Source organism: Malania oleifera, chromosome 1 (genome assembly GCF_029873635.1).
Source record: "Malania oleifera isolate guangnan ecotype guangnan chromosome 1, ASM2987363v1, whole genome shotgun sequence".
Taxonomy (NCBI): domain Eukaryota; kingdom Viridiplantae; phylum Streptophyta; class Magnoliopsida; order Santalales; family Ximeniaceae; genus Malania; species Malania oleifera.
In genome coordinates this window covers 151,179,547-151,195,820 of record NC_080417.1, presented here as the reverse complement: position 1 = coordinate 151,195,820, position 16,274 = coordinate 151,179,547, and the positions used below count along the sequence as shown (strand labels likewise).

General features: G+C 34.2%; 1 protein-coding gene across 2 annotated transcripts; it reads right to left on the bottom strand.

Moving 5' to 3' along the window:
* Positions 1-3,127: 3,127 nt before the first annotated feature.
* On the bottom strand, positions 3,128-10,745 carry LOC131167044 (formin-like protein 18). 2 transcript variants are annotated; one of them, XM_058126731.1, is made up of 6 exons: positions 10,061-10,745; positions 6,949-7,060; positions 6,678-6,849; positions 6,382-6,566; positions 4,022-4,166; positions 3,128-3,439 (listed from the first exon to the last, which is right to left on the bottom strand). In XM_058126731.1, exons 1-5 carry the CDS (start codon positions 10,453-10,455, stop codon positions 4,041-4,043), a joined length of 990 nt encoding a protein of 329 aa, XP_057982714.1. In that variant the 5' UTR covers positions 10,456-10,745; the 3' UTR covers positions 3,128-3,439; positions 4,022-4,040. The 2 variants fall into 2 exon arrangements, with proteins under 2 accessions (XP_057982714.1, XP_057982093.1); XM_058126110.1 differs by lacking the exons at positions 3,128-3,439; positions 4,022-4,166 and having other exon boundaries at positions 5,052-6,849; positions 10,061-10,620.
* Positions 10,746-16,274: the final 5,529 nt, after the last annotated feature.

Below are 16,274 nucleotides of genomic sequence, written 5' to 3'. Positions count from 1 at the left end.
GGATATCTGACAGATCAATTTTACTAGCACAGTGCTAATAAAACCATTAACAATGCCACTTTATTCCCTCTCCGTTTCTTACTTTTCACAATCTTCAACCTTGTTCTCTCTATATTTTCCTTACTCTCTCTAATATAGTATGTTCACCTTAATCACTCCTTCCTCCTTTTATGATTTTTATGAATTTTGCAATTCTAATCTCTTATTTCACATGATATCCTTCACGCAAGAAGGCAACTTTCCCATACCTCCGTCAAGGCACATAACAATCCCAATGTTGTATCTTGAAGCAAGTCGCACATTGATTTTAGTATGCCGGATCATATGGGGGAATGTTGAACTTTCACTATGCTTCATTACTTTAGCTACACCAAGAAATTTTGTTCTTTTGAGAGGCACAAAATTTTGAAAATCAATTGATCCATCTTAAAAGAAATATTAGTACATTTATCTTTTACATTTGACAATAGGAAAATGAAAAATCTAAACTAAAGTTGCCTGAAATCACTTGTGAGGAAGTACATTTCTAAAAAAAAAAAAAAAAACCACTGAATTATGAAAATAAGTACTGAATTAGAAAATTAGTGAAGTCAAAAATAGTGGTTATTTGTATCTGAAAATAAGAACTAATTATAAACGGTTATAAAATAAGTGGTGTTTGAATACTTATTTCTATTATTATAATGTTCGAGTATATACTATTATCATAAGAATATTATTTATATATGTATATAGTTAATTTATTATGATATATAAAAATTAGTATATAATTATTAAATTAGATCAATATTTTTAATTAATATTGTCAAATTACTATTTGAAATTAAAATTTTTAATTTGCAAATTTAATTAAATTTTAAATATTATCTAGCCAGCTTTAATATTGTATAACATTTTCAATTAGTAATTTCAGTTAACATTATAAAATGAATTGGATAGTTACTTTTATTATTAACTCTTGTATGAATTTATTATAATTAATATTATCAATTAAAATTCAACATATAATTAATGTATTATAATGCATATAAAGAAATAATATATGATTATCAATTTATGACAATAGTCATATTTTTCAATAGAATAATATTTTTAATTAAAATTTTAATGCTTTTTTAGTTAATAATTTAATTAATATTTGTATTAATTAATATTTATAATTAAATTAACCATTAATTTTTAGCTAATGAATTGTATTAGGAAAGAGGGAGAGGGGCAAGAGAGGGAGACAACCAGAGATTGTAACCCTTCATGTCTATTCATAAGAGATCTTAATGGCACTACTGACATCAAGCATCAAATCAAAAATTCATTTTCTCTCCCTTTATTGTTTCTCTCACAGTACTATTTTCAAATAAGTTCTATAGAGAAATCTTTATGCCTAGTACTTGCAATTCTAAAGTGGGGACAAGTATCACCTTAAAGAAAGGGATTTATTCATGCCAACTAAGAGTTCATGGATGATTGGAGGATTGATGAAGTTTTAAGGTATTTCTATCATTTTAACCTCTACTAATATATCAAACGATATATAAAACCCAACATATGTATAGGGGTTTACCTTTAGCCCTTTTCCAAAAAGTAAAAGTATACTCCTTAAATTTTAGATGAACAAAATAGACTCTTCATTTATTAGCTATTGCTAAAGGTTCTATCAATTCATAAAATTAAGTGGCTCATAAGAAAAGAAACATATTCTATCTGATCTCAAAGTCCTTATAGAGCACTTCTTCGAATCCCGAATGGGGGATCACTTGTTACTCCACTTATTATGATGTGGATGACTTGCAGACCTATATTTCTTGACTTCAATAAGAAATTTTGAATGACAATAATTTATCTTTTTAAAAAACAAAATGATATAAAATTAGTTAGGCAACATATGTAAGAGCTTGAAATAACACAAGCCTTTAAAAAAAAAAAAACAACCAAATTATGTAAAAGTAAATCAAGCAAGCTCACTATATCATCTACTTGCTTGCTGTGTTAGAATTGAGTCAAACTCAAGTTAATCAAGTAGAACATAACTTAAAATTCAAGCTTTTGTTATTAGTGTAAATCAAATCTAATCAAGTTGAACTTGGAATGGAAAAAGCTTATGCAAAGGGGATCTGCAAGAGGCCATGTGGACAATCAACTGAATCAGTACACAAATCTTTGTAGTTTTCATGCGGTTCAAGTAGGCGGAAAATTTGGAATTTTGGAAACAAACAGCTCCCCCACACTGGATTTGACAATGCACCAAAGCAAAATGACGTACAACTCACGTCAGTAGACTCTGCTAAAATCTGAATTTGTATAAATTCATATTCACAAAATCTATCTATATATTTTTTACTTATCCTATATTTAGAGGAACTTTGAATGCAGAATTAAATTTAAATGAGATATAATATATTATTATATTAAATTTTATCCAAGTACATTCAAATCTAAGGTTCGAAATTCATACTCTTAAACGCAAGCTTTATATAAATTCAATTACATACATTTCATAATTATTGAAAGATTCACTCGTGGACCTTTCTCATTCCAAACTCTCCTAACAATAGTTTTTTGGTAAGCATTTTCTGAAACAAACTGAAAATAATAAAGGGCATGACCGTTCACTATAAGAATAGAACTTAATTATCCAATATGATTAAAAATAATTTTAAAAATTAACATTAATGACAAGTGAAACAATTTTATTTGATTTCTTTACATCTTTTTTTTTTTTTTTTACCCTTGTACTCTTCAATAACCAAATGAGAAAAAAATTTGTTTACCAAGTTTTAAAATCCTAACAAGATTTTTTTTCTCCAGACAGTTTCATTTTTTATTTTGGGGATGGTTCCATAGCTAATAGATCATAAACCATAACCAACCTGTAGCAGTTTCCTGAAATGAACATTATGGGAAATCATTCAATGACATTGTAAATGCTTAATCGCGCCATTTTCAAAATCACAAATATAGGCAAACACAGGCTCAAGAAGATCCATTGACAAACTTACCTTAGAAACCAGCATATACAACAAATTGTCAGGCTATTTCTAGGCATTCGTGTGACCCCCATATGAACAAAAGCAAGACTTTTTGACAGAAACCTTGAATTAACACCACACACATAACTCGATCCAGATCATTAACACAATAAATGGTGTCTTTCATGTGGAGGGGAGTAGGTTAATATCATCTTTTACATTTCCTTGTGCTTTACTACTGTCTGCATTTTACAGGTGTTAGAGAAGTCCCAAGGGAAAATGTAACCTAAGCCAGTCAGAAAACGGAAACCCTAGGACACTGGCGTCCGCTACAGCATAAGAGTTGCCATTAGTCCAGAGTACATTTCCATTCAGTTCATTACTTACCGGTAAGTGAAGAACCTAACAACACAACCATAATAGGGAAAACCAGACGAACTTTAGACAAGTAGATTGACATCAAGGCTGAGCATCTGCAAACAATAATAATATCCCATTAGTTTTCAAGACCAAATTTACCAAATAGAAAGCACATACCATTGTACAGTTCAGTAACTGCTTGTGGGAGAAATAGTGGTTTATGCCATCAGAGATGTTCTAACATGAACACTTTAGGTTAGCCTCAATCTTCAAATTATACAGTAATCCTGCATTTGGGAGCATGGAGTTTGAATTTTAGATTTGGATTTGTGTTGGTTTGGACAAAACATAGTATAAAATTGTATTTAATTTCTTCCAAATCCACATAAATCCAAACCCAAGACTCGAAATCCATGCTCCCAAATGCTACCTATATTGACCATAAACTAAGACTATTATCTTAAGTTGTGAACCAGAAAAAATCCAAGGAAGCTCCAATCAAGAAAAAAACTGTGTTTGAACATGAAATCCTACGTTGTCTTCCAATCATTCATCCAAATGAAGTATGCTTCACTAGATGATATGTTGAATTAGTCACAGTTGAGGAAATTACCAAAAGAAAATGAGGGGTAAAAAAGCCATAAGATTCATGTCCAACAAAACAAAGAAAGCTGCAATTTATCGTTTATACTAACCAGCCAACAAAATCAGTGGTCATGATCTCTTGAACAGATGATGGCGTGCCAGCATTTCATGTATCCCCAATGCAGAAATGCTTTCACATCCTAAAAGCTCTTGAAGCTTTGCATCACATACTATCACCATCGGATTAATAGGATCCTAAATGCAACAAAATAAATTGATAGGTCATGATTCCTGCATGCTATTCATCAATAAATAATCAAGAACTGATTGACTAGGACAGAAACAGTTGAAAAAACAAAAGTTAAACTTCTTGTCAACAAATTTTAGTACAAAAGCAATTCTCAAGTACCAGATCCATGGCAAATTAAACCACTTTCTTCCTACTTCTATCCTATGTATTTTCTGGATTTGGCGCCCGACCAACCTGGTAAGAATCAGCCCAAACCGGCATAAGCTGGGATCACTAACAGGTCAACGTACTCCAATCGCTTCCCACTTCTCTGTAATTTCATAATTCATTATTATCTTTTGACTTCACCGAGAGAGACGATTCTTTGTGGTTGCCCTTGACAGGGTCTTCCACATAAAAAGCCCAGAGGTAAGAACAAATGTTCGTATCTTTTTAGCTAACCAGTAAAACTTTGGGGCCGGTACTTTGAGAGCTCTGAGATTAAGTGTCATGCCCTCTGTTCACTGCCGTGCCAAAACTAACAAAGGCTTACTATTAGATATGATCAACACTTCATCCCAAGAACATATTTGTCATCATGGTTAAAATAAAAAACTTGATGAGATCCTCGCCATAATGATACTCTAACCTGTTCTGCAGCACTAACTACTACAACAAAACCTAAGTCCCACTAGGTGGGATCATCACTGTGAATCCTTTTCTACCATTCCCCTCAGTCTAGGACAAGTTTTGCAACTAGTCCTCCTTAAACTTGATCCACCCTTTATTGGCAACATATCTAGTCTTATTGCTTCTTACTTCCTGAACAGTTTGTGATGTGGGAAGAAAGAAGAGGATTTGATATGACTTATTTATTTAGGGATTTTAGAACTTCTTTTCATTTTATCTTCTTTTGTTTTCCATTACTTTCTCTGTTGCTAATCGGTCATGCATCAATTTGATAAACAATCCAAGCTGCCAATAAAAGCAAAAGCCCTAACTTACACGAGGGTATCACAAAGGACCATTATTTTAGTCAACAACTAAAATTACATCATGTCAAGTGGGAATGAGGCTTTCTTTCTTGTCTTTGTGGGGGTTCTTTTGTAGAGAGCTGGCTTATGCATTATGAATTGCAACCAATGAAACAATTGACAAGGAAGAAAGAGAAACAATAAAGAAAAAAAAAAACATGATAGAGAACATGATGATACAATTGGTCCTCCTATAGTGGAAGCACTTCACAACAATTCTCCAAGTGAACAGCACCATTTATAATGTAATATCAATTCAACCTTGACATCTGAGAAAATTGGATGCCTGCTTGCAATTTTTAGTATTCAAATATCTTAAATCAGAAAAAATTGTATTCAAAAGAACCCATTTTCATGTATTCTTCAATTTGCCAAAGTTCTCACATAAACATATTAGAAAGTTCAGGTTCTTGGATAACCATAGGCCTTATGCTTATTATAATCACAACGATCTCATCTATCAGTTTTTCCTCATCCCCCAAATAATTAACATTATAAAATCCCTAATGGCCCGTAATTCTAATGGTTATGTGGGTGTGTTTTAAAGAGTTAAAATAAATCACTTTAGCACAAAATATAAGAATCAAAATACTACAAGCAACATTGCTGGTAGTAGAAATGGTCCCCACCCACCCCTCTCCCACAAAAAAAAAAAACTTTTTATGACAAAAGGAATTTACTAATAAAGAAAAAAACATGATCAAAAGGAGAACAAGTCTTAGAAAGAAGAAACAAAAAAAAAATCCACTCAGTGACAAAATTGATAATAACAGCAAGGCATATCAAAGAATGACACCCTCAAGGCCAATCACTGAAAACCGATTATGAACAGAAGAAAGACCAACATAGATAATAATAAATAATTGGACAATTGCATATAACAATATAAAAGGAGATTAATTGATGCTTCAACGAATATTTCTTCATTTTTTGGGATAATGGACAAGTAACCTTCAACAGAAAATACTAATTGAATCATTTAAAAAACAAAAAAAAAATATTTTAAAAAAAATGGCAAAGGCAACTATCCAGTTATGCTCCCACTAAGCAAAGTCTCGAGAGGTGGTTTTTCAAAACTTCCCCACATTAAAACTAGCAATGACATTAGATGAAAAATGTTCTTCTATTACTAATAGGAAATATGCCTTCAAAGAATCAAGTTCAATTACAAACTAAAGAAAAATCATGGACTTCTGAATTTGATTACCTCTAGATGGTTGACTTTTATGTATTCCCAAATTCGTCTTACAGCCTCTGATTCAAGCATCTCCCTTCCACCAGTGCCAACAAATTTTGCAAGTGCTTCAGATATTATCACAGGACCAGATTCAGTACTTTTGGTTGCTGGATCCACATCGACCTTTATTTTCTTCGATTGTTGACCTGACTGTTCTGCAAGCATCTCAATAATTAGCACTTTGTATGAAACAGCAAAATCACCAAAGCAGAAAAGGGGGGAGGGGGGCGCTGGGGGTGTCTGGCACTTATACCACAGGCACATACTTGAAGGTTCAAGTGGAATAATATGCTTAGCAAGCAACTTATTCATCTTGAACATGTCAGTACAGTCCGTCTCAAAAACCAAGCGCAGCTCATCATTGCAAATTATCTTCCTTTTGTTACTTGGATCTTGGAGATTGTTCTTCCTTATGTATGCCCACAGCTGCTTAACAATCTGAGTTGGACAGAATAGAAGCTTTAATCCTCAACACATATAGAACTAAAACAAACTTGCAAACGATAATGAGGAAAATGCAAATCTGTGAGTCTGAACCTCAGTCCTTGGGAGTGCTGGCTGGCCAACAATGGCCTGAAGTGCAGGGGAAACACCACAAAGTTTGTTTAGACCTCCTGGTCCACCTTTTCTTTTTGTTCCACCTTGAGCACTGCAAATAATTTGATGAAGCATGGTAACACATCAGGCCAAGCATCAAACCACACAACCGTCAGAATGTAACAGGCATAATATAGCAAATCTACCAATAAAAATTTGGAGGGGAAAAAGAAAAAAGGAAAAGGAAAGAAGAGAGGGTGTGTCTAAATGTCCTAAACCCGTTGAGTGGCAGTGGCATCTACTCCATAACAAAGGCACCTTGTGACGAGATTATGATTTCAAGTAAGGCCACAACACAGGAGTTAAAGAACCAGAATTGAGTGATTTTTATGCAGATAGGATGTGCCTAGACAGTACTACCCACCACTAACCAGCCGCCCCCACAAGAAACTCTCTCTCTCTCTCTCTCTCTCTCTCTCCAAAAGGAACAATAGCATAGAATATCGATAATAATGTGTAATTGAAATCAACTATGCAAAATAATAAGAAATTGGTGCATAAAATAGTCCAAAGATCTTCTATGTCACTCTAAAATTTGTCAAGATGTATAAACTTTTTGAAAACCTTTTTACACTTGCAGAAAGCACCCACCAAACATTTTTCATGTTGGGTAAGAAGCTGGACCATGGGTAGACCCTTGTTGGAGACTAATTCAAAAAAATTGGATCAAAGGATTGTTAGGTTTAGTTAACTAGTTTACTATGTGTGTTTAGTTTAATTAGCAGTAGGATTATTTATTTGGGGGTTTGTCTGTCATAGATATGTCTTGACGGGTTCATTTTGCAGTTTTATGTATCTTTAGGGGTTTACTTGTAAGTTCATGTAAATTAGGCTTTCTTTTTAAATAGGTTGTGGAACCCATGTAAGAGTTAGTTTTTTATGAAACTGAATTGAGAAGTTTAATGTAAGTTCCTCCCCCGTCCCCCCCCCCCCCCAGAAAAACTGTATCTCCTTCCTCCTCTCCTCTTCCTTCTTCCTTATTTTTCTCTCCTCTATCTCTCCCAAATCATCTCTTGGCTGTAATTCATTGATGCTACTACTATGTCAGTTGAAATCAGAGCCCAAATTTGATCTCCATTCTTCCATTTTCAGTCCCCCATTTTCCTTCCATTCATACTTGTTCTTCCTCTCTTTTGTTAACTTCCAGCCTCTTTTCCCATTTGCAGTACACGAATTTCTGCAAAATCCTCAAAACAACTTATCTTTTTCCTTTTCTCCTCTTTGACCATGGTAGACCCTTGTTGGAGAATAATTCAAAAGAATTAGATCAATGGACTATTGTTTTAGTTGATTAGTTCATTATGTGTGTTTAGTTTTAGTAGTAGGATTACGTGTATGGCAGCGTTGTTTGTAATAGATATGTATTCTAGGGGTTTATATGTAATTTCATGCATTTTTTTTAAGGGTTTATGTGTAAATGTAATTTAGGCTTTCTTTTTAAATAGGGAGTGAAAGCCATGTAAGAGTTAATTTTTTATGAATTTCAATTTGAATTAAGAAGTTTAACATGAATTTCCCCAAATTGGATCTCCTTCTTCCTCCTCTCTTCTACCTTCTTCATTCTTCTCTCTTCTATTTCTCCATTCTCTCATGGTTGTAATTCATTGATGTTGTAATTCATAAATGAGTATGACTACTATGACTACATACTCTTTCACACAAAATACACTTGCCCCGGAGGTTGATCTTTGAGACAAACTTACTTGTAGCTTGTTAATGAGAATGATCTTTATAACAGGCCCTTCATGAAGCTTTACTCTTAGTACCTGAGCAAGAGGTCAGCATCATGGCTTTCATCACTCACTGCACTTCTAATTATGATTTACTTGATCTTGATTATTGTTGCATCAAGGGTCAGGTTTTAATTCTATAAATAATTTTTGTGAACACTGTCAATCACTGACTCTAGTATGAATAGTAGCTATCATGATACCCATCACTTATCATTAAGTTCAACATGTTCTGATGGGCATTGAAGTAGCAGAAGCTTATGTTCATACCATGTCAAGCATAATCCTAATAGAAGCTTCTAATGTATGGTCAACCAATGTAATAGTTCTTCTTTACGTAACATGTGCAACCCACAACAATCTCACGTATTCTTTGAATCACTATAAATCTCACCAAATATATAATTTTTTTAATCTTTTCATATGAAAAACTTCTTAAAATCTTTAGAACAACTCCCTAAATCTAGAAGCAGATCCCATTACATAAGGTTGCCACTTACAATGCTCAACGCAGGCCACATTAGATGCTAGGAAAGGATTGGCATACCTAACTAAAACAAGCAAGGTGTCTGAAATGATCATGGAATCTGAAATCATTTTATTATAGTTGTTTTTTAGTATACTATTGAACATGTTATACAGTTTGCTATCTCAGAAACTATTTTTCTGTTTCCAGTAAATGAATGCACGTTAAGAATGAAAATTAGAAATGAAGATAAAAATTGGACAGAGAAAACTGAAAACTGTTTTCAGTAGCAAACCAGGGTCCCAAGTTTTGTGAATTGCTCAAACCCTGAGTTTGGGAGCTTGAAGTTCAACCATTGTCTTTGGGTTTGTGTGGATTTTGACAAAATATTATAAAAGCATCCTGATTTTCACAAATCCAAATCTGAAGCCAGAAATCGATGCTCCCAAAACAGTGAAAAGAAAATCTAAAGCACACAAAAGCAAGAATTCAAGTTCGTGTTTTGTGTCCACAAATTAGTAACCATGACTCTAACATTTGTTATTTGCATTTTCATAAAGAGAAAATTAGCCCACTTCCAAAAACATATAATATAGGCCCATATCCTAAAACCCACACCCACATACAAGTCAAAAATGACAAATTTATTTAAAACCAACGCCCGCACAACAAAGCAAAACCATTGAACCCTCATCACATAATTAAATCTCACCAGGAAAATATTTTCTGCCAAAAATTTTTAACCAAAAAAAAAAACCCAAAAAAGGGGCAAACCCTACCTTTGTACATAACTCCCCCCTCCCCCCCAAAAAAAAAATCAACAAACAGTAAAACCAAAAACAAGAGGCAAACCCACCTCTGCTTCGGCGCCTCAGGGGTGGCAATCGCCACATTTTGAGCGGCAGGATCGGGTTTCAGAACCGCCGGCGGCGGCGGGTGGACGGCGAAACTAGGTGGAAGGTGGGAGGGACTAGGTGGGAAATTGGGGGTCTGGTGGGGGGCAAAATGGTCTTTTGGGGGTCTGTGCTGGTGGTGCTGCGGCGGTTGTTGCGGTTGCGGTTGCGGCGGCGGTGGTTGGGATCGGAAGAGGAGGTGGATCTGGGTCCGGATGAAGTCGACCTTGTTGGAGAGGTCTAGCCCTAGTTTGGACTCGAGCTGCTGGACGACGCCGTTTAGGGATGTGAAGGAGTTAGGGTTTGAATCGCGCAGGAGAGAGTCCAAAGCTTCGGCTATTTGCTGGTCAGACACCATTGTTGCAATCCTTAAACCTCTTTCATATATTAACAGAAATTAACGGACTCTCTCTCTCTCTCTCTCTCTCTGCCCTTCTCTCTCTCTCTCTCTCTCTCTCTCTCCCCTCTCTCTGTCGCTCTCTTTCTCTCTCTGCCTCTCTCTCTTCATCTCTCTTTCTCTCTCTTTGTGGTTCTGAAATTACGAAACGCTCCTTCTAAGGAAGGTATCAAACGACAACGGTTGTTCCTGAAAGCCTTGAATGCCCAACAACATAACGCCACGTTAGACGTTGTATGACTTTCTTCGCGATCTCCTCTTGAGCCGCTTGGTTACCCTATATTTTCTTCCATTTGATCTTGGATCGTCCGATGGTGTTACTCCCCTTAATACCCAAAATGACCTCCTCCCTGTTTGGTAGTTGGTGAAAACCTTTATTGCTTCTAGCGTTGCCTTTAAGATTAGCCCTTCAAAGAACATTTTTATCCAAGGAAAAAATTATTATGATCCTCTCTTGTCCATGGAATGAAAATATCCCATGCATGTATGGATGGTTGCCATGTGTCGTTACAGGGTTAATTGCAAATTTAAAATTACTGAAGTTATAATGTAAATTTAATTTTATAATTAAAGTTTAATTTAATGTCGTCCATATCCTCAAGTTATAGAATTAAATAATTAATTTAATTCAAGTCAAAATCTGATGTCCCCTTTAAGAGTTGGATGAGAGGTTGCGCTGATATAAAATCATGTCTATTTAATTAATTTATAAAATAAAAGTAATTAATACCCTAAATTTCAAATTAAAAATTAGAAACAAGAAGAATCTCTCGAAAGTTAAGATCTTTAACGAATCCTATTTTCTTTGAGGCTTCTCCTCTACGCAACAAAAACTAGGGCTTTAATATATAATTGTCACAATACAAAAGGTTAGATTAGGGAAGAGAACTATTTACAATAAGTCTCAATGTCTTGCAACGTATGATTCTCAAAATCCTCATAAGTCAGTCATCATCTGACTTCCATTTATTTCCATTATACTAAAAATGGTTGAAGTTTAGAAATAGTAGAAGAATAGTAATACAAAACAAGGGAATTCAAAATTTCAATGCAAAGTTGTTAAAAAGAATTGACACGTCCTTTGAAAACAAGTGAATATGTGATTAATGAATTTGGGTTTCATTATGTTCCAAAGTGCCCAACATAGAGAACAAAGCCAAGGAAGAGAGTTTATTATGGGTCCTAGGTTTTAAATTTCTTGCTCATATAGGGCAAGCTTACAATACATGTCTTGTTTATATAAAAAGTGGGACCTCACCAGCATACACCATCATCACGCAATTTCTTACATTTTTTTTACAACAACAAAGGGTTGAGTCATATTGAATTTTACATAGTTTAGACAAATATGAAGATATATATAGCTACATTATCAATGTCATCAATGACTCTAGCATGTGGGAACTAATGTTTCCACTAAAGAGGGGTGGGTCCATATAAAGGAGGAAGCAAAAAGTAAGGAGGATGGAGGTATAGGACTAAGATCCACCAAAGTCCTTGGGAAGGTGCTATAATGGAATGCTTAACGTGTGGGGGAAAAAAAGGTAATGGACTACCTATGAGGACAAAAGGAGAAAAGTTACAAGTATCATATTTAAATAAACTATTAGTTATTATGATAATTACACACAATGAAAAAGATTAAAGCATTGGCATTCTATTTATGCTAAGAGATCATAAGATCGATCATTCCATTCAATTGACCATGTCATTAGTGCTAACACGAATGTGATGTAATGTGGGCCACATGTTTTTGTGTCTTAACCATTCATTGATTTCCAATGTTGGTATTGTGACTTCTTGTATTATATACTACCTCTCTCTCTCTCAGGCCCCGAACCCGCAGATGGGTCTCAGGGTGTGATTTAGTAACCTAACCTGGATATGTATCATTTAAAACATACATGATATTATACTGAATGAGGGTCCGATCCCGTGGGGTACACGTATACCCTATACACATTCACATACACATACATACACATCACATACGTAGCAAAAATGTTCCTTCTAATACATATAACGTACCATACTAGAGTTTATACATAACTGGAGTCTATGCTCCAAAATATAGTACATACCCCGGGTGTAATGCCCCAAACCTTTAAACCTGATCCAATGTGTTATACTTAATTAAATCCTGATAATCCATAATTAAGTCATACATACGCATACACCTAATTTTTCAGTTCTATTTTTGAGAAAAACAATTAATAAGAGAAATAATTAAAAAAAAATCTCACAAACCTATTACAAATAAATCTAAATCTATAAAAAGAATAATTATAAATAATTTTTATAAAAATAAAAGAACCAATTCAAAAAGGTTAAAATATGTGTTTTCATTTTTAAAAATACTATTCTTAGGAAAAAAATTTATTAGTAGAATGGTATCGTGTTCCCTTTAATACCCTTCTTGTTTTAACAAAAGGCGAAAAACATAACTATAATCCTCAATCATAATAATAAATACTAGAGTTTACTAATTCTATCTGTATTTTATAATAGTCATTCATCACATGTATTCCCATATATCCACGTATCTCCAAAAATATAACCAACACTTCCAGTATCACAACCATCCATAAAATCCAGAAAACTTAAAATATAAAACATAAAACATAACTTATTTACATTCCAAGTATCATAAAAAATATTTATACCCTTTTCTCTATCTAGGACTCAAAAATGCTATCAACCTCAAGCTTCTCTAAGTTCGTTTACGTGGTAGTCTTGAAAAGATAAATTTGTAATCGGGTGAGACACATCTCAATAAGGGAATAAACAATATATATTAAAAGAGCGTGTGGCCAACAGGAGATTTATAAGTAACATATTAATATCATTTGCAAACCATTAACATAGTTTCTGAAAAACATTTCCTGATCCTATTCATACACATGCAAAGTATTTACCCACGAGACTACCCAAGGATAGGGGTGACTACCCACTCATACAAGTAGCACTCCTCTGCCTTGATACATTAGGCAACCTAAAGGTCACAACTGAAGCATACCAAGGCACTCACCTTACTCAATAAGCCCTCAAGTGATAAATTAATCTCGCACTCACACAATTCATACAAAGGTTTACCAGCAAAGGCACCCGAGAATAGGAAAATATACCCGTCCATACAAATAGTTTCCCTCTACCCTAACACGTTATGCAGCCTACTGCTGCATTTGATACTACTAGTGCACTCGCATTTCTCAGCAAGCCCTCAAGCGAAAAGATTGTCCCTCCCTAACGTAACTTGTTCTACTAACATAAATACTTGATAATACAATAATACGTTATTCTGTCTGTCATTATTCAACCATCCATATATGTTCGTGTTCATAACTTTAACATTTCTTAGCATTTCGCTTTACGTAACCTTTAACATTTTTGAAATTAGGAATAGCTTCCCAAGAAGGGGGGTGAATTGGTTTTTAAAATTTTCTTTTAATTCCTTTTGAGATACCTTAAACTTCCTTTATTTCTTTTAACCAATTATTGACTTATTTGTTTAATTAATCAATCAAGAACTTAGTTCTTTTATCCAATCAATAACACAATTAAACAACCAATTAATTAAACAATATCTTGAAGTCAAACAATCAATTTACTTGTCAAGTACAAGTTAAACAACTAACAACCGCATCAAGATATAAGATATTCAGCATTTTGGTAATATAACAACTCAAGATGGTTGTTTGTTTATATTTTCCAAATTTGAACCAAACCCTATAGTGAATGAGAATTTATGCTTGTTGATGTAAAGCCCTGTATAGATGAATCAAATCACTCTTTCCAAATATTTAGAACTCAAATAAACTCTTGGTAAATTTATCTTTGGGATGTTAACCAAGTAACGTACTCCCGTAAGGTTTCCGCAAGATATGGTGTAACCAATGTACTCCCTTTCGGTTTCCGTAACCCAAACCAAAATTAAACCTTAAGTTTGTTTGATTTCCAAATATATGTAGTTTATATGATTTTCAAATTTAAAACCATCAACACAATTTAAATATGCTGAAAATAAAAAGTAAGGGAAAGAGAGAATGAGACGGAGATTTTTACGAGTTTCGGCTTATACCCAACCTACGTCCTCGCCTTTGGCAAACCACCAAAGGATTCACTAGTTCAGTTTCGTTGACGAGTGGAACAATACCGATTACAGCACTCCTTGGTTAAGGCTAAAGCCCGCCTTCTCCAAACGATATCCCCTCGTTCGGTCACTCCTTACATAGGCTAGAGCCCGCCTCTCTAAGTAATGTCCCCTTGCTTAGCCAACAATCCAAACAACCCTTGGAACGTCAAAGAACTATAAGAAACAAGATATAATTTGTTACAAGTATACTCTCTCAAAGAGCAAGTTAGTACAATTTCAGCACTATATACTTGAATGTAAAATATCAATATAAAATACAATGAAGCTCAAGTGTAGAATTCACCAATATCCTTCTTAGAAGAGGATTAACAGTAGGAACTCAGAGAAAGAAGGATTAGCACTTCAGAATTCTCAGCAAAATAATTTTTCAATGAGTGAACAAGAGAGCTTCGGAAGAACAATAATACTTTCAATTTTACAAGCAGATTTTTCAATTTTTGGATGAGTTTTGATTTCAAAACCATGTATTTGTAGGCTTTCAAACTTGTTTCCATGTTGCAAAAGTTTCCTTTGAGAGTTTCTCGAAATTTTATAAAGTTTAGATGTAACGACCCAGAAAAATATTCATATTTAAATATTAAGAGAGAGAGAAATGAAAGCAAAAATAGAAGGGAAGCTGCCAAGTTTCATCGACGAACACAGGGTTTCATCGACGAAGTCTTCAAGGATTCCGTCGACGAACACAGGACTTCGTCGACGAGAAAATACCGAGAGGGGTTCTAAGGCAGCCTGAATTTCATCGACGAATACAGGGCCTCATCGATGAAATTTGTGAAGGACTCGTCGACGAATACAGGGTCTCGTCGACGAAATCCCCTGTTTATATATATACGAAATCCGGGAATAAATTCATTTTTAAGAAGTCTCTCTCTCTCTCTATGACGCTCTCTCCCTTCTCTCTTTGTTTTCGGCCCCACCAGTCGCCGGATCGATGATCCGAAGCTACCACGACGCTCCTGGTGGAATTCTCTACAAGTTTGCCGGAGCAGATCCTCGAGAAAACGAAGTTGGATTTCATCCCAAATTCTGGGTAAGGTCTTTTATTGAATTTTTGACTTTCTGACAGTTATAGGAAATAATGTAGACTAAGAAATACTGATGTTTTTTTCTGGGATATTATGTTTTCAGGATGTTGAGTTAGGAATCCTACGGATATAGAGCTAGTTTTTATAGGGGCTTTTCAAAGTTGAGGTAAGGGAAATATGCTATACTAGGAATTTTTATAAAGTTATTAGAGAATTTATAAACATATATTCATACCATTTTATTGTATAATTTATACAGAATATGAGTTAAATGCTTGTGTGGCCTGAGTAGATTTTTATGAGATAAAGAATTTATGTAGTTTTGTGATGTATCATACTATACTAAATACACAATTATTGACAGTACATACAATTTACATAGTTTTTCCAGTATATGGGTTTACACAGAATATATAGATATAGATTTGTATTCACAGAGAAATATACATGCTTATACAACTTTTATATGAATGGTTTCATGAAACAAATATATACATATATCCATATACATGTATACAGATACTCAGATCAGTATTTTATATTACAGTTTTATATAGAACAGTATATATATACAGTGTTATAGCATGTCATGTTTTCCTATT